The following is a 21,668-nucleotide window of genomic DNA, read 5'->3' on the forward strand; positions in this document are numbered from 1 at the left end:
GTCTTCATAAGTGATAAGCAAATGTAATAACAATTACGTAATTTTTAAAGCAAAAACTACGTAGAATTTATTGAGGTTTTATGCTGGTGTACCTAATAAACTGGTATCTCACTATAAATTACCATTGACTTGTATAAACAGCTTGATATTTATATAGTTATTGCTGACGTTAGATGTAGCCACATTTATTTCATTAATGAAGTGAATAAGGCTGTCTCTTTGAAGGTGTGTCAATTAACGTTCACTTTTAATTATTCAAATTTAACAGGATGCAGTAATAAAAAGGCAAATCACATCGCATTTGAAAGTCCTGGTAAGAATACTGAAGTGATACTTCAAGAGATTAAAAATCCAATATGAAGTCAATATAAACCCACTGCTGCGCACTACATACACAGCATTAGGTCCCTGTGGGAATATTATCACAGAGATTTTTTTTTCTGGGTAGCATTATGATGATGAAGCTGGACGATGACAATGCGCCCCGTGTGTGTCTGACGTGTTGCTGGCGGAGGAGAAAAACACAGACAACCCTTCAGCACTGAGAAAGGGGGAGAAAGGGAAAAAATATATAAAACTGGATAAAAAGCGGATGGCTGTTTTCATCAGTGCACCCCGCAGACAGAGGAGGTGATCTGTGTGCAGCGAGCGGTCGACTGAGGATGCACAATAGAGCATCTCACACACCGTGTTTAATTGCGGATTAGAGCTGGGGGAGGTGGAGGAGGTGGAGGAGGTGGAGGAGGGGGAGAGAGCACAACAAGGAAGGCAAGGAGACGCTCTTCATTATTAGGAGAAAAGCGGAGTGGGGAGACAGAGATCGTTTGAGCCCGGAGACGGCACAGACCGTGGCGGGGGCGACGGGAGAGAGGACGACAGCAATACCGACAGTCGGCAGCGTCGCTCGGATGGTGGTGTTGTTGCTTCGGACGCGGCGACGATGCGGCCACACTGCTGGGTGATGGTAGCGCTGGCGGGGATCATGTCGTACTTCAGCCCGGAGAGAGCCCTCGGAGCCCCGCAGAGGGAAGGTGAGCGGAGTCGGTGGAGGTGTGTGGGGTGGTGAAAACCTGTCAGTGATGTTGAAGAAAGGAGGAGGGGAGGAGGGGAGGAGGGGAGGAGGGGGGTGAGTCAATTATGAAAAGGCCTCTCCACAATGGGCTGATACAGTATTATCATCCAGTATTACTGAGACATAATGCGAATTGTTATTGCAGTAGGTGGCTGACCTAATCAAAACTGGAGCGAGGCTGATTGGGTGATGGGGTAGGCTATCATATATGCATGTAGTCATGAAAATATTGGGGGGGGGGGTTGTTTCGCTCTCGGCCCTCACATCGATGGCATTCAAAAACAGCATATACTGTTATGAATAGCAGGCTAAAATCGTCGGTCAGTGCGAGGTATTTAGACTATAAATAGCCTCCGTTTGACACAGGAGATTATTTTACCTATTAACAACTGCAGGCATCTTTATGTTTTTTCATTCTGAATATGGCTTCTTCCCCCAAGATTTGGCAGAGTGTTGTGTGTTTGTGTAATATGTGCCGTCATTGTATTGTGTTTTATTGTTTTGATAAGAGCTGTTGGCACAGAGGCAGGTGGAAAAGGCCCTGTGTTAGGTTCCTATTTATATGCAGTGTCTGTCGGGACATCTGTCTAGAGAAAGATGAAAGAATTGTACTGCACTAGAATTGTGCATCAGGATTAGAGCCACTTAGGAATATTTAGGTGATTATGATCATTTAGATTTCATAATAAGCCTGTGCTTTGCAGGTGCTATAGTCAACAATTAGCTCCAGCATATTTCTCTTTGTTTCATAGGCTAGAACTCATTTAAACTCATTATCTACAATGCCCTGAACTACAGTCAACCATTTTTCATTTGTCAACAGCAATTTGGACTGTTCACCATTCCACACTTTTAAAGGGAAGGGGCTTTATACTCTGAGCACATCCAAATGTACCTTTGCTGAAGCAGTTTGTGTGAAACAAGTGAATCCTGCTTGGTCTGTTGCAACTTTTCTTAAGCAAGAAAACAAGAGCAAGAAAGGAAAGCAAGAGGTGTATAAACCATTTAGTGTGATGAGACTTAAAATGTGACTGTATAAACATGCAAACATGTCTTATTCATGTCTTAGTGGCATCTTTATACATTTTTTTGGTAATATTTAATACATTCTTACATTGTTAAATATACTTTGAAATTCAGATATGAAATGTTTACAATGGCATGGCCTTCTGAATGAATGCATTTTTGGATTTGTATGAGGTTCACAGAGTATAAATTTGAGATATATGAAGACAGGACAGACTTACAAAAATGTTCACATTGAAATCAATATTTACGCAACCCCCTGGATTCCTATTCTTCTTCTTACTAATGGATTTTAAGTATTTTCTCATGTTTCTATCAAGATTGTAATATAATGTTTTTCTTGTGTTTATTATTAGGGTCATCTAACACAATCAGTAAGTGAACTTTAAAAGTGTGTATGTAGTGAAATTAGAGCAAACTAAAGGTTAATGCTAATGTTATACTTGCAATACATAACCGAGGTATTTTGTTGGACACCCGACCTTTTTAGGTGTCAACGTTCCCCTCTCATATCCATTGTGCTTACTGATATACTGTGTTGTTGCTATACATTTTGGTATATTTTGCCTATTAATGAATCCTGTAGATGATACATAGAGGGTATTTAACCACCCTGCACTGCCCCTTTTCTTTCTACAGATGGTTCACTTCCCACAATCGACTACGTTGAGGTACAAATATCAAATGTCCCAGTTCACCCCTCTCTCACCTTAGTAGTAAACCTTCCTGATTTGAGTAATCTGTTTCCAATCCCTTCCTGATTAGTGTTCCTTTTTACCTAAATGACAACTCCAGCCAACCCCTCCCTTGCTTCTTAACTGTGTTTCCTGACTGGAATGCCATTTATGATTATCTTCCTATTTCCCGTGCTTTTTTCAAATTCCAGTTTAATTCCAGCCTCCATTTCCTTTTAATGAGTCAGAAAATGTTTTTGATCTGGAACATAGTTTCTTTTCCCGCTTTTTTCCTCCCAAATCCCTAATGCAAGCTGTCCATTGGGGTTCTCCACTGTGTCCCAAACCTGCTGCTAAGAAAAGCACTCCAATGGTTTCCCTATAAACAAACAGCTGTGTGACAAGATTTTTCACCTTTCTGATTTGCTTCTCACTGATTCAAATCTAACAGTCTGTCTCCCTGAAGAAGCAGAGATACAAATTTATTTCTGTATTAAATCCTTTTTTTCCCTGTATTTTTCTCAGTTTCTCAATCCAGGGCTGCCTCTCTCTCTCCTCCACCTTACGTCGTCATCCTCATCTCTTGCTCGGGGCTTGTCTCTTTTGTTCTGCTGCTCCTCACCTGCTTGTGCTGTAAAAGAGGAGGAGTGGGATTCAATGTAAGTCTTCAACATGTAAGAGATTTATTCACCTCTCTACATTTTTTATTTGTCACACTTTGGTGCATATCTATGTGCTTTTTATACAAAGTTGATTTGATAATCTGCAGAAGGATTGGGTACACAAATGGAGCCATGAGTGAATAATGGCAACTTAATGAAGTAGAAAAGGTCAATAATCATCAGTCTCAATCTCTCAGTCTAATCTTTGGACTTGTCAGTTTAGTTAACTGGGTGAAATTAGCTCAGAAAGTGGCTGCTTTCTCAGTTCCTTTGATGCTTGGTGCTGAATTTAATCATATTAAGTTAACGAGTACTGTTTACTTTTTATTTTTAAATATACCTGAATTGTGATTAATCTGTGCTATCATTGCTCAACCAGGAGTTTGACAATGCAGATGGGGAGGAGTGCTCTGGAGGCTCCAGTCCCATCCAGGAGGACAGCCTGTCATCATGTCCCTCCCTCCCTGAGGTCTACACCTTACCAATCAGAGACCGACCCAACTGCCCTGCCCTGCAAGATGGATCAGGTAAAAGCCTAAAACAACTCTGTTGTTGGCTGAAGCTTTGTTTTGAAGTGGTTTTAAAGCTGAAATGAGAGCTGGCACTTCCTCGAGGTCTGTTGCCTGAATCACTGATGGGGATCCATTAAAGGTCTCAAAGTGAGTGTTCAGCCAGTAGCACTGTCTCCCAGCTTAACTTTAGAGAAGTGTAAACTATGGTCTGAGGAAATTCTGAATTGTGACTCTGTAACAGCAGCCCAGGTTGAACATTTAGGTTGACTTGCAGTAACGTGGTGAAGCGTTAGTGTCCACAAACTCTGGAGATGCAACAATTTCAAGATTTATGAATTTAGAAAATAATAAGCTAACGACAGTCATTAGGGTTGTCTTAGGAAGGATATTACATTTTTGGTGACCATGCAGTGCAAATATCTGTAGTTATGTCTGTTTAAATGTATATTTCTGACCTATTAGCAGAGCTCTAAATACTGTCTTTACTTAGTCTCCAACATTTTATGCCAGATTTGTACTTCTCTTGTGACAAATTATATCAGAATAGAACCTCACATTCCCAAGTTTGTGTGACCCTGATCTTTTTTATTTCTCTTTCTCTTTGCAGAACCAAAGCCTCAGTGCTTCAAAAGACACACTTTAAACTACCTGCAGGAGATAGGAAATGGCTGGTTTGGAAAGGTAAGATGATCCCCCCCCGTCGCTTTGTTTTTTGTGTTTATAATTAATATATGAACCACATCATGCTGTAAACATCATACTGTAAATTTCCTTTTTGAATGATTTCCTCATATATATATTAAAATTGTGGCTACATTTAAAACCAGTCTTTATTTCTCTCCTGGCCGTTCTTCCATGTTATCTTTCACTGAACTCTGCCAGGTGATCCTGGCTGAAGTCCTGTGTGACTCCAGCTCATCTCAGGCTGTGGTGAAGGAGCTGCGTATCAGTGCCAGCCCTCTGGAGCAGAGGAAGTTTTTGGCTGAATCTGAGCCATACAGGTGGGAGAAACCTGGTAGCCATTTTAATAAGGCCTTAAAGGGAGACTTTGCTAAACAGCAACCACACACAAAGTTGACAACTAATATGAAGTATAATTACATAGTGTACAATTTACACAGGGCAGCAAGGTAGCGCTGCCGCCTCAGAGCTAGAAGGTCCCCACTCTGAATCCCTGGCTCGCTGTGGTCTTTCTGGGTGGAGTTTTTCAGGTTTTCCCAGTGGTTGTGTGGGTTTCCTCTGGGTACTCCAGTTTCATCCCACAGTCCAAAAACATGCATGTTAGGTAATTGGCAACTTTAAATTGCCTGTAGGTCTGAATTTGAGTGTGAAAGGTTGTGTGTGTATGTCTTTCTGTGTTGGTCCTGAGATTGACTGATGACCTGTTCAGGGTGTACCCCACCAATGACTGCTGGTATAGGGTTCACCCCCCTATGACTCTGAATAGGATAAGTGGTAAGGCTCAGTTATGTCTAAAAGATTTCTAAAAGTAGCAAACACAATAATTGTATAATATAAGCCTTAATTTATGAATCTGTCAACAACAATCTCTCCTCTGTTAGGCAGCAATAAGAGGAGACAGGTCTATAAACAAATAATAAATGCTGTACTAAAAGCTGCCATAATAGAGAATATGTGTTCACATGAGAAGTTAGACTTGTTTACAAATACTGTTTATTAATAAAGACTAAAAGGTTCTTTCACATGCGCATAACTAAATTTTAGAGTAGTTCAACAATTATTGAATTATTGAATAATATTTTACTGCCACCTGGTCATACTTAACCAAGTTAGGCCATTTTGGCAAAATCCCAGAGTGCATTAAAGGGAGAAAAGGTGAATGTTATGCCTTCTCAAAAAAATTGCATCACTTTAATCAAGTAACTGGGGCAAAGTAAACCATTTGGTTTAAATTACAGAATATACTGCATGTTTGCATGTCAGAACAGATGTGACAAATAATAGCATAAAAAAAATAGTGTTTATTTTGTTCATGTATTTAGATTGGTATTGTTACTTCAGGTAGTTACTGCAGGTAGTTGCTAAAAAAATATATTGTTATTCTCACAGATAATTACTGAACCAATGTATTTAGTAGTATTGAGTCTTTGAATCTGAGTAGCACTTTGGCTGTCCTCTAACTTTAATGCTGCCTTTCTTTATGTCTGTCTGTCTATCTTTCTAGATGAAGTAAACAGTACTGTAAATTTTTTTTTCCTTCTGTGTCTTGTTTGTCTTTCTTCTACCAGGAGCCTTAAACATCCTAACATCCTCCAGTGTTTGGGGCAGTGCAGTGAGAGCATCCCTTTCCTCCTTGTTATGGAGTTCTGCCAGCTGGTAAGGAAGCAGCCATTTTAAAATAGAGCATAGGTAAAACTGAACATAAAGACACTGCAAATAAAAGGTTAAGCAAACCATCCCTTATACATGTAGAATTGTTTGTCATTTTGTTTTTCTTTTATTTTTTTGTTTGTGCACAAAGGATTTGCCATCTTTCTGTTAGTTGTGATATCCACGTGCTAATTGTCAGGCCACTTTTATTACAAATAAATTCTAGTAGTAGTTTAGCAGCCTGTAAGCTGCTTTGTTTTGCTTTTGTACCTTTGTTGTTAAATCACAGTTGAGTTGCTTCAAATGTTTAGGCTCTTAATGAAAACTCTAAATATACTCATTATTTTAATGATATTGTTGTGTATAGGACACAGTAGCTTTCCACATTATTTGCTGCAGCAATGATAAATTATTAGAATTTTAGATGCCATTGTGACTGAAATCTATTTTGCATCTTTACAATTGGTTTGTCCTCATATCTCTCAACTGGCTTAATCATAGACTGATTAGGAAAACCACATGTATTGACTCTCAGGCCAAGCAAAGACGCAAGCATATCAATTACTTCAATACACTGAGAGAAGCTAAACATCACTGAAGTCCTCATAGAAATACTCTTTTTTTGTCTTTTCCTTGTAGATATTTTTTATTTTCTTGCTATTCCTAAAACACAAATATTAGCTATCCCATTAACAAATTTCTTCCTGTTTTTGATGCTATGTAATGAAAAAACTTAAAGTGATGCATTTACTACAACAGCCATATGAGAATATGGGGTTGCTGCAGGTTTTATTTTATTTTTTATTTATAAGACCACACACACACACACACACACACAGCTAAACTTGCATTAATTCATCTTCTACTCAAGGCCACATACATTTTAGTTGCATTTTGATGTACAACTAGGGTGACCTAAAGAGGTATCTGCGAGCCCAGCGCAAGTCTGATGGGATGACTCCTGACCTGCCAACCCGGGATTTGTTGACTCTCCAGAGAATGGCATTAGAGATCACCTCTGGTCTGTTGCATCTCCATGAAAACAACTACATCCACAGGTCAGCCACGACTTCAGCTCCATACAGTATGAGGACAGTATATCAGAAATAGTTACAAAGTGGCAGGTTCACAATTGTGTTGTTTTCTCTGCAGTGATCTGGCTTTAAGAAACTGCCTGCTGACTTCAGACCTTACTGTTAGAATAGGCGACTATGGCCTTTCACACAACCATTATAAGGTACATATATATGCTTGTGATCTTCAACTTATGAAACATAAAGACTGTGCTTTGTCACTTTAGTATCATCTGAAACAGTACCTTAGTACATTTTGTTCAGTATATAATTGATTGTTATGTTGTGCAGGAGGACTATTACCTAACTCCAGACAAGCTATGGATCCCTCTACGTTGGATTGCTCCTGAGCTGTTGGAGGAGTACAGAGGATCTCTCATTGTTACTGACCAAACCAAAACCAGCAATGTGTGGTATGTTTTAGAGCTATCACTGCTTACTGCTATTATCTGCTTACACACAGTGCTGCTGAAAAATCAGCATCGACAAGCCAGGCTGGTTATGGCCGGTTGTGTGGGTAATGCCTTGACCATCTCTGTTATGTTAACCTCAACTAGTATCATTACAATGGTTTTAATATGGTTGTCTGCGTTTCTTAGAAGACTAAAAGCGCAGCAGTGCTTAAGCTTTGGACTGTTTCTCCAAATATTTAGTACGTAAGTTTACCTTTAAAAAGCAGTTTGAACTGTTTTGCTGAAGCAGACTCTGAACGTCCATCAGTTTGTCAGCAACCTCAGTGCCATAGCCAGGCCCCGTAATACCACAGTGATTAACTAAACCTCAGACTGTAATATTACAAGCTCCACTTTTATGTGTTTTCTTAACCCAAGTAGAGAAAGAAATTATGACGTTTAATGTAACCAAATTTGTAATTTATTATCTGATTCCTTCTCCAAACATATTTTCCCTAATTGTATAATATCCCAATCCTAGTATAATAAACAGAATAGCTTTTCCTCAGTTTTTTATTCTGCTTCTTAGTCTGTTCTGCTTGGCATTGAGAGCTCTGTATAAATAAGGTGTTGCTGTGAATGTGTTACATAACAAAAAAACCTAATAGGTCTGTGAAGATTAGTCTCTCATCATCTCTGCTTTTTTTGTTCCAGGTCCTTAGGAGTGGTGATATGGGAGCTGTTTGAGTTTGGCTCTCAGCCCCACAGACACCTAAGTGACGAAGAGGTGCTGACCTTTGTCATTCGGGAACGACAGATCACATTAGCCCAGCCTAGACTAAAACTCTCCCATGCTGACTACTGGTCAGTGCACCTATTTATTAACGTGTTAATGGAAAATAAGAATATCCTATATTTCTGCCTCCCTGAACTTGTGTTTTTTCTTTTCTCCTTGTAGGTATGAGATAATGCAGTCCTGCTGGCTACCCCCATCTCAACGTCCTTGTGTAGCTGAGATATTCCTCCTCCTCTCTTCCCTCCTGGCTGCTGAAAGAGGTATGGTGAGGGGAGATGTCCGGGAAGAAGATGAAGAGGATGAAGAATATGAGGAGAGCAGAGGAAGGAGAGGGGAGAGTGATGAGTCATTTGAAAGACGCTGGGACCTACTTCGTCCATCTGCCTTTCAGACTGCAGCAAACGAGAAGCAAAGGGAGAGAGAATACAGCAGGGAAGACAGAGACAATTCCTACCCCCTTCTGGACCCAGTAGGGAACTGTATTACCCCATCTTCATCTGAGCTGGATGACATTTTGACAGTAACTGAAACTAGCAAAGGCCTGAACTTTGAGTATTTCTGGGAGAAGGCTCATGCTAGACGAGGATACAAGCCTCTTCCTCCCCCTCAGCCAATCCCAACTCTAAATAATAACCACAGACAGTCTTTGGACACTCCAACTGTGGTCCCAGTTATAAGTGCCCGCAGCCCCTCCCTTGCCAGTGAGTACTACATCAGACTAGAGGAGCACACTCCTCAGGATAAGTCACCGTCATTGAAAGGGAAGGTACAGTCCTCCTTCAGGTCTGATTCAATTTGCCCTGGAGACATGGAGCTGGTGGAGATTCGTAGTGGGATGCTAGGAAAAGAGCGAGTCCCTTACTGTTCCTCTGAAAAGTGTGGAAAGAGCCTCCAGACTGTTAGATCCAGTGAGGTTCAGCTCCAGGTTCCCAACACTGGAGTGGCGGAGTTCAAGGACACTTCGAGCAGAGTCACTGACTTCTCTGTGGTTGATTTAGGGGATGATTCTGAAGAGGAAAAGAAAAAATGCACTGAGGCAGATAAAAAATCCTCTCATGCCCCAGTCCTCCCTCCTAAGCCTCGATCTATGTCTATGTCATCAGCCAACCACCATCACTCACGCCCCCTCCCTGCCCCTCCACTCATATATAGAGGACTGCCTCACTACACCATCAGTGGAAAGATTGAGACAGACCCACATCACATGAGCAGCTGTCCACCTTCCAGCTTTGATCATTTGGGACTCCATCGTTCTCGACAGACTTTGCCCCCATCCCCATCCCTCTCCCCCTCCATTCCCCCATCAAGCCATCCAATTTACCCCCAACATCCTCAAATATGTCCACCACCTCTTCCTCCCCATTCCAAACCACCAAGAAGCTGCCCCAGCTACAACATAGCGGACACTTATTCAAGATACAATAAGCCGCAAATGCAGAGATCCACTAGAGACCCACTATCCTGTGACTTGCCTGAAAAAGGGGGTGGTACCAGGCATGCAGAATCATTGCACAACTCCAACGAGACTTCTCATTCACGTCCAAAAGACTTTGACTCCCCTGTTCGTCGAGAAAACCCTTTACGCCCTATTTATCGCAACTTACCCCGCCCTCAAAACACAAACCCTCAACTTGACACACAGTCATCATCCAGCCCCACCTATTCAGATGAAGATGACTCTCCTTTCACGTCCCCTGAGAGACCCATTGGTGGGACTACTATTGCCCACTCCAGCTTGTCTGAAGATGCAGATCCCACTACTTCTGAGATCTTCTCCAGGGGGATGAAAAGGACTCAGTCTCGCCTCGATACCATCTTGCCAGCCATTTGGAAGGAAGATGCTGACCTTCAGGCAGAAAGCGTGGCTGTCGTAAAAAAATCACCCATGCATCTGTTTCTGACAGAGATATCAACTGTGAAAGAATCTAGTGAGTCCAAGTCAGAGGCCTTATGGGAGGGAAAGAAGGAGGAAAGTGATAAAGAGAGATGGGGAAACTTTGTGCTGCCCAACAGAGGGATGCGCCGCTCCCAGTCGCTGATTACAGAGCTGGGCTCATCAACACAGACGTGGGAACCGAAGAAACATATTGACAAGACAGGAGCTAAGGAGGACATCACAGTCCCTAAAGAATCATTCCCAAAGGACCTTTTTCTCACAGAAATCGACACCCATGTGGATGGAGGATCAGAAAGTGACCCAGTAAAATACCTCTATCCTGCAGGATCCAGATTGAGGCCCTACACCTTTGCTCCAGGCCTTCCTTCATACACCGAAGCTGAGGAGGCTTACTCAAAGGGTATACGGAGGTCCCGTTCCCTTCTTTCTGAGATCACCATTGGAAAGCAGAAATCTGACCTACAGCAGCCTGAGAAGGAGCCTCTGAGAACTGAAATGACCAGGGAGGAGTTCCTGAAAGAGATCCAATCAGCAGAGACCTTTCTGACTGAAATCATATCAAGACAAAATGCGGCAGCACCTCAGAAGGAAGCAGAGTCATCTAATTCTCCAACCCCACTATCACCTGAATACGAGTCCATCTGCATTGACCCGAACTCTGCTCAGACCATAAGGTTTCAGTCAGAGAGCTCCATAAGAGCATACAATAAATGCAAAGATGATGCACAAACAGAGGCCATCTATGCCCAAGTGACCAAGCGTGCTAAAAAGAGTGAAGTAAAGGTTTCCCTGAGACCTGAGATCCCAATCCTTCAGATAGGATCAAACACACATCCTCTTACATTAGACAGCCAAGGAAACAATGCTAACCACTGCCAATCTAGTGAATTTGTATTTTCAGAAATCATGCCCAAAAATGGTTTACTACACAATCAAACACTTGCATGTCAGACTGAGGAGGAGGATGGCCCTGCCTTACCTGCCAGAGGAGAGCAAGTACTTCTCTTAGAAGAATCTTCTATTGAGTCCACTGAATGTGTCAAAGAATCCTACAACGTGATACCACATGAGAACAAATTGCTTTCCACAAATGAAACTGATGCTCAAAAGGCTGCTGGTATAAGGAATGGAGAGATAATAGTAGTAGACCTACAGGCAGCTATTTCTGAGAGACAGGACCAAACATGTGGGAAGACTGATCAAACATCATGTATTCCTGAGAAAGAAAATAACCACACTGAAATCTTTGCAGCAACTGAATTGGAGAACTCTAAAAATCCTTCTCAGAATGATGATGACAGCTTTGGAGTAGCAAAAGAACATTTATTTCAACACAATGACAGTGGTCAAGAAAAATACTGTCATGTTACCCAAAATGTTACTCCTGCCGCCACTCCAGACTGGGACCTATCGTCTGATGTCTCACTCGTAACACCCACTGACTCCATCTTGTCACCTATGACCTCCAGTTCAGCTGACTGCCTCACGCCTAGTGACTCATGGGTAGGAGGAGGAGGTGGAAACGGTGGGTGGCGGGCTCTGGGAAATGAAACACCACATCGAGACTCTGCCTATTTCTCAGACAGTGACTGGGAAGGGGAGGGGATGAACAGGAGGAGCAGTGATGGAATCGTTGTGTCTAGGCCAAGCAATGGTCGAGGAGTTGAACGGGGAATACTGACGGGAATTGAGGAAAGAACTGAAGAAGAGGGAGAGATGGGAGAAAAGAGCCCTTTCAGAAATAGTAATAAGGTATTGGGTAAAAGGGGTGAAACTGGAGAAAAGACAATGGGTTTTACGTTTCAGAATCCCCCTGAAAATGATATCTATCATTTAGGTGATAACAAACATGTTATAAGTAAAGGGCTGGAGTCAACACAGAGAGATGATTCTGGTGTTTTTTACAATGAAATTAATAAGTCCGAACTACTTTGTGATGATCTGCAGGTTTTGGACTGTGATGACTTAATTGATAACTCATTTTCAAAATTAGACGAGGAGCCACTGAAAGGGCTATCATACAGCAGTGGGTATGCAATAGACAGCCACTGCACAGATGGTATCATCTCTCAGATAACAGATTGCAAATACCAGGACTCTGCAGAGAATGACTTAAATCTACATTCCAAAAGTCTTACTGAGACAAATATTTTGATTGAGTCTGTGTCTGGCAGCCAGTCAAAGGAATGCATGTTGAGACCAAACATGACAGATTACACAAGTTTTACAGGGACAGATATTGATCTCCCTACACTGAATTCCCTCAGATGTGTAAATGATACGGTGGAAACTATGGCACTGTCCCAAGTTGGTGACAGAGAGTCCAGATTATCTAAACTTTACGGCATTCGACCCGGTGATGCCACACTTAGAGATAAAACAGCGTCAGTAGTTGAGCCAAGTGATGACGGGAAGTATGTAAATGATAAAGTGAGTGGACCGTTGTATCCTTCTTGGGATGGGGATGGTGTTGAAGAGCCTAGGAGGAATGAAGAGAGTCCTGGTTTGGATCACAACGAGCTGGGCCTGAGAAACCTACGTTGCGAGGACAGCAACAAGGATAAAAAGATCACAACAGAGACAGAGAGACAGCTGGCTGCTGCAGAGCTGAGCAATGCCATGAAGGAAAAGTCACCTCAAAGAGGAGCTGTGAGTGGAATAAGCTCTCTTAACAGTTTAGACAAAGATTTTTGCGAGGGTCTGGATGTGAAAACTAGGGAGTTATGGAGCACTATGCAGGAGGATGACCAGGATCCAGGATCTGGTGTGGTTAGAGGAGAGTTTGACTGCCACCGGTTTTCACAATCAAGCGACCTGCACTTGTGGCCTGATGAAAATGACCAGTGGGCCTCTCCAGAGAACAGGTGCCAAAATATGGAACTAAGATCTGAATTTTTTTCTGGGTTCAGTAATAAGGCATGGGAGGTGGGGGAGAGACTGGTAGTGGGTCAGGATTTCTGGGAGATGGAAGAAAATGATGAACTTGCAGAAAGTGAACCTCACCCTGCTGTTTTGGAGGGTTGTAAGGAAACGTGTAATGATGAAACACAAAGACTAACTGGTATTCACAGCATGAGGGTAATGTGGGAATGTCATAACCTCCGTGATGCACAATTAGTAGACATACAACAAGAGGAAAACATTGAAAATCTGAGAGAAATTGACAGTTTTAATGAAGCAAAAGAAATCTTAGATGTCGAAGTAGAGAATATAGAAATCCCTGAACAAGAAAGCTTAGAGCAAGGAAAGAGGCAATTTTTATCTTGCACAGAAACAGTTGGCAACAGAGTAGTTCAGCGAAGCTCCTCAGAGACAGAAGAGAATCAGAATTTTAACAAATGGCCCCAAAATCACCTGTCCAGCATCCAAAAGGAGGAGCCAGCATCAATTGAACATGAGGACAGAGAGGGAGACTCTGATTTCAAGAAGCTCGGTAAAACTCTAGAGAATAAAGGCTCAAGTATTTCTATTTATATCATTGAAGCTCCTCATGAGAACTTTTCTGTCCTGGAAAATGTTGAGTCAAGCTTAGATTCAGAGGCTGAGATGAGACCGTTGCTTTCTAGGAAATACATAGAGGAAAGTATTATGAACGTAGAGGTGGGTTACAGAGATATGTCTCCTCCATCAAATCCCATTTGCTGTCCCAGAGACCTTGATGCACAGGTGGAAATAGATAAGTCATATCCACAGGTTGACAATTTCAGCTCAGTAGATTTTCCAAGTCCCCCACCAAGCATAGACCTTGACGTGCAAGATGGTAAACTAGAGAGTTTAGACGACTCTTTTCCTAGTCCACCACCATCTGTTATAGAGGCTGAGGAGTTTATTAGTCCCATTAATCTCGACGACTTTATTGCTAGCACTGAGACAGAGCCGTATACTCCCCCAACCCTCGACGCAGACATTATAGAGTCCCCTCTTGAAGAATTACCAACTGCTTCAACTCAGAGTAAAGGGATTTCAGCTAATCTGAACCTTCCTTCTGTGCATATGACATTACATGACGAGATTAACCTTACCTACAGCACACAGAGTCAGGATCAACATGATAACCTGTCGCAGAAAATATCATCTGACCCCCCATCCTCACCCCAAATTCCCATCAACAATCTCCCAGAATTGCTCATTTCTGAGTGGAAGGATTTAGATGAGGAGCCCCTGGAGGATTTTGAAAAACTGGAACAGCTGTGCTACATATCTGGAGATGAGGAAGACACTCTGGGTGACCTTTTCCTGGGGAACCTGGAGCTTCTGAAGTCTTTGAAAAAAACACCTGATCAGAAAGGTAGCAATGCTGGTGATGTCGGTGAGGAAACGTGTTGCTCCTCTATTTCAGAAGGGAGCAGAATAAATATGAAGGAGGATGGGATCTCTGATAACTCTAATAGGCTGGAGGAGTCTGCACTGCCTGTGATCCTGGATTCCCCTGACAGACTTTCACCTCAAGGGCAGAGTAATGGCATAAGGTCATCATGCCAAACATCTGATGTAAAAGACCAGGGATCTCTCTCTAAGGTGACAGCAAAGAATGGCCTCATGATGCAGGTGAGCGTGTTTTCATGTACTTTCATGCACTTCTTTATTACCTGTCTTAGTTTAGTCAACCTCTTTACGGCTTAAATTTGTTTCTTCAGGTGTGTGAGGAAAGGCTGCAGTTCTCCCTCAGTGAAAATGTGAAAACAAATGTGCTCTGGGGGGCGACTGTTAAAGACACTGTTGTGCTCCGGCCCTGGGGGGAACAAATCACAGAGAGCAGTGAAGAACTGGTCATGGTGAAAGAGCAAAAAGAGAATAAAAGGTATGAGGAATGCCGAATAACATATTTAGAATACATTTTAAGTCCTGAAATGAATGGACAAATCAGTATTTTTGTGCACAAGATACATAAAAATATGATCTTTAGGCATTTTCTTGGTCCCATAATTACCCTGATTCTGAGACATTTGTTCCTGGTATTATTGCCTCTATGCTGGGGGTGATGGAATTTTCATTTGTGGTTCCTAAGTAAAAAAAAAAACAAAAAAACAGAAAAATCTTTTTTCCAGAAACAGTGATCATGCTACTGTCAATAATTCTCAAAATACTGCAACAAGTCTTTATTGTCTTTATTTATTTCGTCTATACAAAAGTTTCCAATGAAAATTGTTTACAGTAGCACAAATATTGTTTATTAAAAGTGCTTTTATGTACTTTTTCCAATACTGTGGCAAATACAAATAAAATTCCATCACCCCCATGTCACCATAAAGTAGCACCAGAAATTGCAGAGCCAAATATCTAAATAACAGAACAGTTAAAACCTAAAATGTCTGCATTGCCACATATCACATTATTTTTTAACTGAGCCTTTACATTTGTTTGCCAAAGATCATTTGTATTTGCACAATTAGTCCATCGATGTGTGTGTGTGTGTGTGTGTGTGTGTGTGTGTGTGTGTGTGTGTGTAGCCAAGAGGAGCAGAAAAGTGTGTCAAGTGTTCAGTCTTATATCGAGTCTGATGAAGCTAAAGCTGAGCCACTTACTGCGACTGAACAACCTGAGGGTATAACACCTCAGCCTACTGCAAACCAGGCAATGAAAGGTACTGTAATGTTGCTAATTGTCATTAATGCTGTCATGATCATTAAAGACATAAAGACAAGCATATTTAACTGGCACACAGTATATGCTGTGGTAAAAAGTAACAAAGCACATTGTACTCGTGCAATTACTTTTACTTAAATATTATTCTTTTTCCTCCACTACATTTATTTGACAACTGCACTAGTTATTTTGCTGATGTAGATTCTTAACATATATAAATCCACTAATAATGAAGTAAAGTTATTGCCAGCTTTTTTTCTGGCATCTACATATTGATGGTGCAATGCCCCCAACATTTGCTTTCTCAATCCTACCAGGTCAAAGTTACATTCCTGACTAAACAAAATTAAATGAATGTTTGATGATTTTTCCACATTGAATTCTCCTATCTAGGGTTTTAAGCTCTCTCACTCTTTGAATCTATACCTTAAATAAAATGACTTCCCTAAAATTTTGGACTTTTGCAAAAACTTTATTAATGATGCGCAATCCTTAAACACCATTTGAGTATTAACTTAATTACGTCCCTAGTCTTATTTGAACAAGTACGTACTTTTGCTTGCTTCCATTTATGTCATAGTTGTGAATGTTGTCACGCACTGCTTACAGATAACCTCTCTTCTCTTTTTTCACTTTTACAGCGAAGCTGGCTCGTCTGTCTCTCGCCCTCCCTCCTCTTTCTCTGACTCTTCCTCTTACTCCCACCGGCAAAGGAGGATTTGGAGATGGTGCGATTGGAAGTCGGATTGGAAGGCGGAGAGGTCTGTCATCAGGAGGCGACCCTGACGATGAGGAGGAGGATGAGCAGGAGGACGAAAGCTCCCGAAGGGTGATTGTGGTCACAGAAACAGATGTGGACAAACGTGTCGGGCTGAGGAGTCTGCTGAAGTCACCCAAGGATCCTATGGACAGAGAGAAGGACAGAGGAAGAAATGTGTCCTTTTTTGATGATGTCACCATTTATCTTTTTGATCAGGTATTTCTTTCACAAGGAATTAACAGATCCTGTTAGATATTACAAAATAAGAACTAACTATCTGGTTTAATTGCAACAGGAAACTCCAACTAACGAGCTGAGTACTTCAGCGTCCACTAGTCCAGCTGCAGCGTCTGTCAAAAGCTCCAAGATGGATTTGCATGGTAAGTTCATAAACATAATATGTAAAATAGTATGAGGTTAGAAGTGGAGTCACATGTTTATTAATGGGTCTGTGGATGAAAATGTCCTTCAGCCGTTCAACATCCATTGATTACAATGAAATTATGAGACATTTATGTTACTCAGAGGATGAATCTTAACTGATTTAAATAATTCTGACAGCTCTTTCATCAGTTCAGAGTTTTCCTGTAAATTGTCCAAATATCTACACAGGATTTCCACAGTTTATACAAACATTAATGGTTTTCAGAATAAGAATCCTTGTGTTTTTCTATGAGCCTCCAATTTCTTGTAGTGCTATCTCCATCAATATTGGATGGATTGATGTTACAACTAAATGTGCAACTAAGCTTACCTTAGCTCATTTAGTTCTATCCTCAATTTCAAATTGTTTCAAAATTTCAAAACACTTAATATAATCACTAAACACATGCAAAACATTCCCATCACCTCAGCTGTTCTTCGTTTTCTGTGGTAATTGTACTAATATGCTAAATTATAATTATCCCTGCTTAACATCAGCTGTACTAAGCTTTGTCACTGTGAGCATGTTAGTGTTAAGTTTAAAGCTGCCTTATGTCCAAGTGCAGCATCATAGAGTCCCTATTACAGCTATACACTTTTAATCCTATAAGCTTCTAGAGATAATGCAGTTCAAACTGAAATATGTTTCTATACATATATTCTCAGACACCCACCTTGAGCAACAGGATGATGTAATAAAATCTACAGCCTCTAACTCATCCCCCAAAAATGGAAAACCCTCAGTTCAACCATCTCCTCTCTAAATATGCAGCCAGAATTAATCTTCTATAATTATCCCCCCCGACACTGTGACATGTGGAACTGAGCAGAGACATAAATCCTGCACTCAACAATGCAAGGCTAAGCTGTGTTTCCCAACACATTTTCATTTGCTTCTTTGACTTCCACTCTCCATCTTGTACATTCATTTCATTTCACAGGTTTGGGCTCAGAATTTCCTCTGTGTTCTGCACATACAGAAATCTAGAAACAGCAGAATTAGATTGCTGTCATGATCTTTTGTAGCCTTAAGAGTTCTGACTTCAAGGTCTGTTTACCCTTTGAAATGTGGTTATTTTTAACCGAACACTGTCTGTCTTTTTTCAGCTTGGTTATATTAATAGATTATTAGTTTATTCTGTGTCCTGTATTCGGTTTAGCATTAATTTCTTACTCCTTATACGGGTCATTAATGGACACACTGGCTATAAACAAACCTAAACGCACAAAATGACAGCTTTTGTAATTTGTAGTGGCTGTCAGTGTAGAAACTTCATCTGAACATCAGCATTTAGTGGACATGTGATTCTCATGAAGTGTTACTGTAGCCCCAGTGTGCTGTTTAACAGTAACAGGAAGATCAACACAAACAAATGGAACAGCTGTCCAAAGGTAAAAATAAACTTCACCAAATTAGCATTGCACTCCTATAAAATTCATGTTGATGGACAGTTTTTGAAGAAAGATCAAAACTGGTGTAGCAGAAGTGTTGCACCACGTGTTTGTTTCTGTGGATTCTTCTTCCTTGTTAAGACCTAATGAAAATAAATAAATAAATACATCAAAATAAAAAATAAATAATCCTTTCTGCTCTTTTGCACTTGCATCTCGTGAACTGTGAACACTTTTCTGATAGGACTGTGCTTTGATGTTTTCTCCTTGACTTAGATTTTTGCTCGCCTTGTACCTCACTTGTAAGTCGCTTTGGATAAAAGCGTCTGCTAAATGACTAAATGTAAATGTAATGCCTACATTACCCACAGTATAACATGAATGGCTGTACAGCTTGAGGCACTAGCCTCTTCCTTCACACCAGATTTTATTAATTTTCAGATTTGTAGTGTTCAACCTCAATTGACCCAAATGATGCACTCACACTAACACTCACAAAGACTGTTGCCCAAAGGACCTTTAACTTTTTAGGCCCCTCCGCCTGGGTTAGCTGGGCTTATTCGTTAATCCATCCATGGTCCAAATGTTTATGCTTTTAATATTAGAACATTTTCTGTGAGAGCCCAGGCAAGTCAGACACAAGAGACACAGGGTTTTTAATTAATTATTTAATAAGCACAAGTAGTGTGCACCAATGACTAACAAAGTGTGAAAAAGGAATAATTAATTGTAAATGGCCAGACAATGAACAGAAATGTATTAATTCCAAATATTTACTCACTGCAGAACATCACTTGGTGCTGTATGACTCTATGAGTTTATTTTAGCAAATCTGACACTAAGTTGTAGGCAGCATGGTAGTGGAGTGGTTAGTGCTGCAATTTCACAACTAGAAGGTTCCTGATTCACTTAGTTAACTGGTGACTCTGAATTCCTTGTACATAGGTGTGAATGTGAATGTGAATGGTTGTCTATATGTGTATGTTTACGTTGGGCCTAAAATAGTATGGGCACCTGTTCCGGATGTAGCCTGGCTCTCAATCAGTGACAGCTGGCAAAGCCACCAGGCCCTGACAACCTTGAACAGGATAAGTGGTTAGTTAATGGATGGATGGATAAACGTATTACATCCCCATAAACCTTGGTTCTGACCACCTATCACACCTACAGTAAAAAGCAGAGGGAGGTTGATGCTTTATGTTGTTCTGTAGAAATTCAAACTACAGGAAGAACTCAGCTTGTACATAATGCTGAAGTCTGTTTTACACAGGAAACAATGTGTTACCAAACAGGTGCCTTGTGGTCGCTCCCATGAGACTCCACAACCTTCATTACTGCTCTGACTTCAAATAACTGAAACACCAGCAGATTAACTTACACTGAAACCACATGTCACTTTGTTATTGTTGCCTCACTGCCATCAGTGTCTGTCACATACAAAGCTAAAATGTTTTGCTGTACAAAAATCCTTACATTTTATTATTAGCAGTCTATCTACAATAGTCAGTTTTATTGTCCCTAGGTATTTTTACTGTAAATTTGCTCTGCTGCTTAAGTCATACATTTCCCCCAGGGATCAGTAAAGCCTTGTCCTTCACAGTCTGCTTGATTTGTTTTTTCTTTATTAGGGCCAAACTTCAAAATCAAAGAATCCAAAAAGAAAGAGGATTTATCAGTCAAACCAAGATCACCTGTGGGGGCCAATCCAGTAACATCGTCACGGTTCACTGTCAGTCCTGCTGATGACCCCCACTTGGTGTGATGTTAAACCTCTTGGACTGGACAGTGAATTAACCCCAACAACCAGCCATTCACCCAGAGGCTATTTTTTTACTAAAAGGCAACTGAGAGAACAAGATTCCCGGTCTAAAAGCTGGACACATTCCAGGTTTTACCAGCCACAGGACATTGTATGACAGGAGCTGCTGTGCTCCTGCCACTGTTTACAGAGCTATGAAGGTCTTTGGAAAAGCATCGTATGTTAGGGAAAGAGGAGCCTGGAGCTTTGTAAAATCTAAAACAGATCTGACAGCTATGCAGTGGGAGTCTTGCTGTGTAGCAGCTTACCTTCTCTTTTTCTGCTTCATTCTGTTGTATTATTCCCCAGGTGTGTGGGGAATGCACTTTCTTTAGTCATTCATCTGTCTATGTAAACGCTTGAATCTCAGTCCTATTTAGTAAAGACATTTTTCATTGCAGTCGGTTGATCTTGTAGGCAGCAGTTTTAAACAGAAATTGCTTGACTCCTATATTTGAGAATACTCATTTACATTTGTACACATACCATAATACAAGTATATACAATATCATTTTAGAACAGTTTACTTTTAGATGTACTAAGACTGCACGAAAAATGGAACAAGCTCAGTTTCTTTATACTTTTAATTCTGAAAAGTTATTTATTATATTTATTTATGATATTGTTTTATTTATTTATATAAATCCAGTTCTCATGCAATATTTTATTTATTATTTGTGTATTTTCTTATTTAATACCAATTTATTTAGTTCCTTTTGTGCAATTAACCTATATAAACTTAGCTATAATTTGTTTGGGACAGAATGCATATAGGTTATATCTTCTGTAAGATCTTCATAACAAAGAAATCAAAATATTTTCCCAAACGTCTTAATGGCTAAAAAATATTTTGTATAATTTTACTTGTTAATATATACCATCTGTTTGGAACTATGTCCTGTAATGCTTCATTATTTTCCAATGTAATGAATTTTTATCTTTCATGTCATTCTTTTACTTTATTTATTAACAGTTAATGTAGCTTAGCATGAAAAAAAAATCAACGCTCTTCATTAGTAAATAACTCCGTTTGTTTGTGTGTCTGTTAATTTATTCCATTTTCTACTGCAACAGTCCATCATGCAGTCTAGTCTATTTGTTTAGTCTGTTTAAATGTTGGTTTAAAACCTGTATTGTTTAAACAATGGTTTTCAAGGGATCATGTATAAATAAGGGGAAATAAAAACTACAAAATGTGAACCTCTTATTGAACTGTTTCATATAAATAAAATGACAAATATCGTTTTTCGTTCGTAACCCGCTGCATATAAACG

General features: G+C 40.4%; 1 protein-coding gene across 4 annotated transcripts; it reads left to right on the forward strand.

Moving 5' to 3' along the window:
• The first annotated feature begins 744 nt into the window (after positions 1-744).
• On the forward strand, positions 745-21,594 carry lmtk3 (lemur tyrosine kinase 3). Of its 4 annotated transcripts, none has more exons than XM_067511750.1 (17): positions 746-1,031; positions 2,455-2,472; positions 3,298-3,446; positions 3,814-3,961; positions 4,554-4,627; positions 4,829-4,947; positions 6,196-6,283; positions 7,187-7,335; positions 7,430-7,514; positions 7,642-7,763; positions 8,457-8,606; positions 8,701-14,983; positions 15,073-15,236; positions 15,886-16,019; positions 16,663-16,997; positions 17,077-17,161; positions 20,225-21,594. In XM_067511750.1, the coding sequence occupies exons 1-17, from the start codon at positions 941-943 to the stop codon at positions 20,356-20,358; spliced, it is 8,328 nt and encodes a 2,775-aa protein (XP_067367851.1). In that variant the 5' UTR covers positions 746-940; the 3' UTR covers positions 20,359-21,594. The 4 variants fall into 4 exon arrangements, with proteins under 4 accessions (XP_067367854.1, XP_067367851.1, XP_067367852.1 ...); XM_067511751.1 differs by having other exon boundaries at positions 3,298-3,431; XM_067511752.1 differs by lacking the exon at positions 2,455-2,472.
• Positions 21,595-21,668: the final 74 nt, after the last annotated feature.

This window comes from Channa argus, chromosome 7, assembly GCF_033026475.1.
Source record: "Channa argus isolate prfri chromosome 7, Channa argus male v1.0, whole genome shotgun sequence".
Lineage (NCBI taxonomy): Eukaryota > Metazoa > Chordata > Actinopteri > Anabantiformes > Channidae > Channa > Channa argus.

Excerpts from the sequence above, each read along its gene's own strand:
- lmtk3 (XM_067511750.1), top strand. The coding sequence starts at position 941 with ATGCGGCCACACTGCTGGGTGATGGTAGCGCTGGCGGGGATCATGTCG. Across the intron at positions 14,984-15,072 it reads AGAATGGCCTCATGATGCAG|GTGTGTGAGGAAAGGCTGCA; the intron begins GTGAGCGTGTTT and ends TTGTTTCTTCAG. Across the intron at positions 15,237-15,885 it reads GAGCAAAAAGAGAATAAAAG|CCAAGAGGAGCAGAAAAGTG; the intron begins GTATGAGGAATG and ends GTGTGTGTGTAG.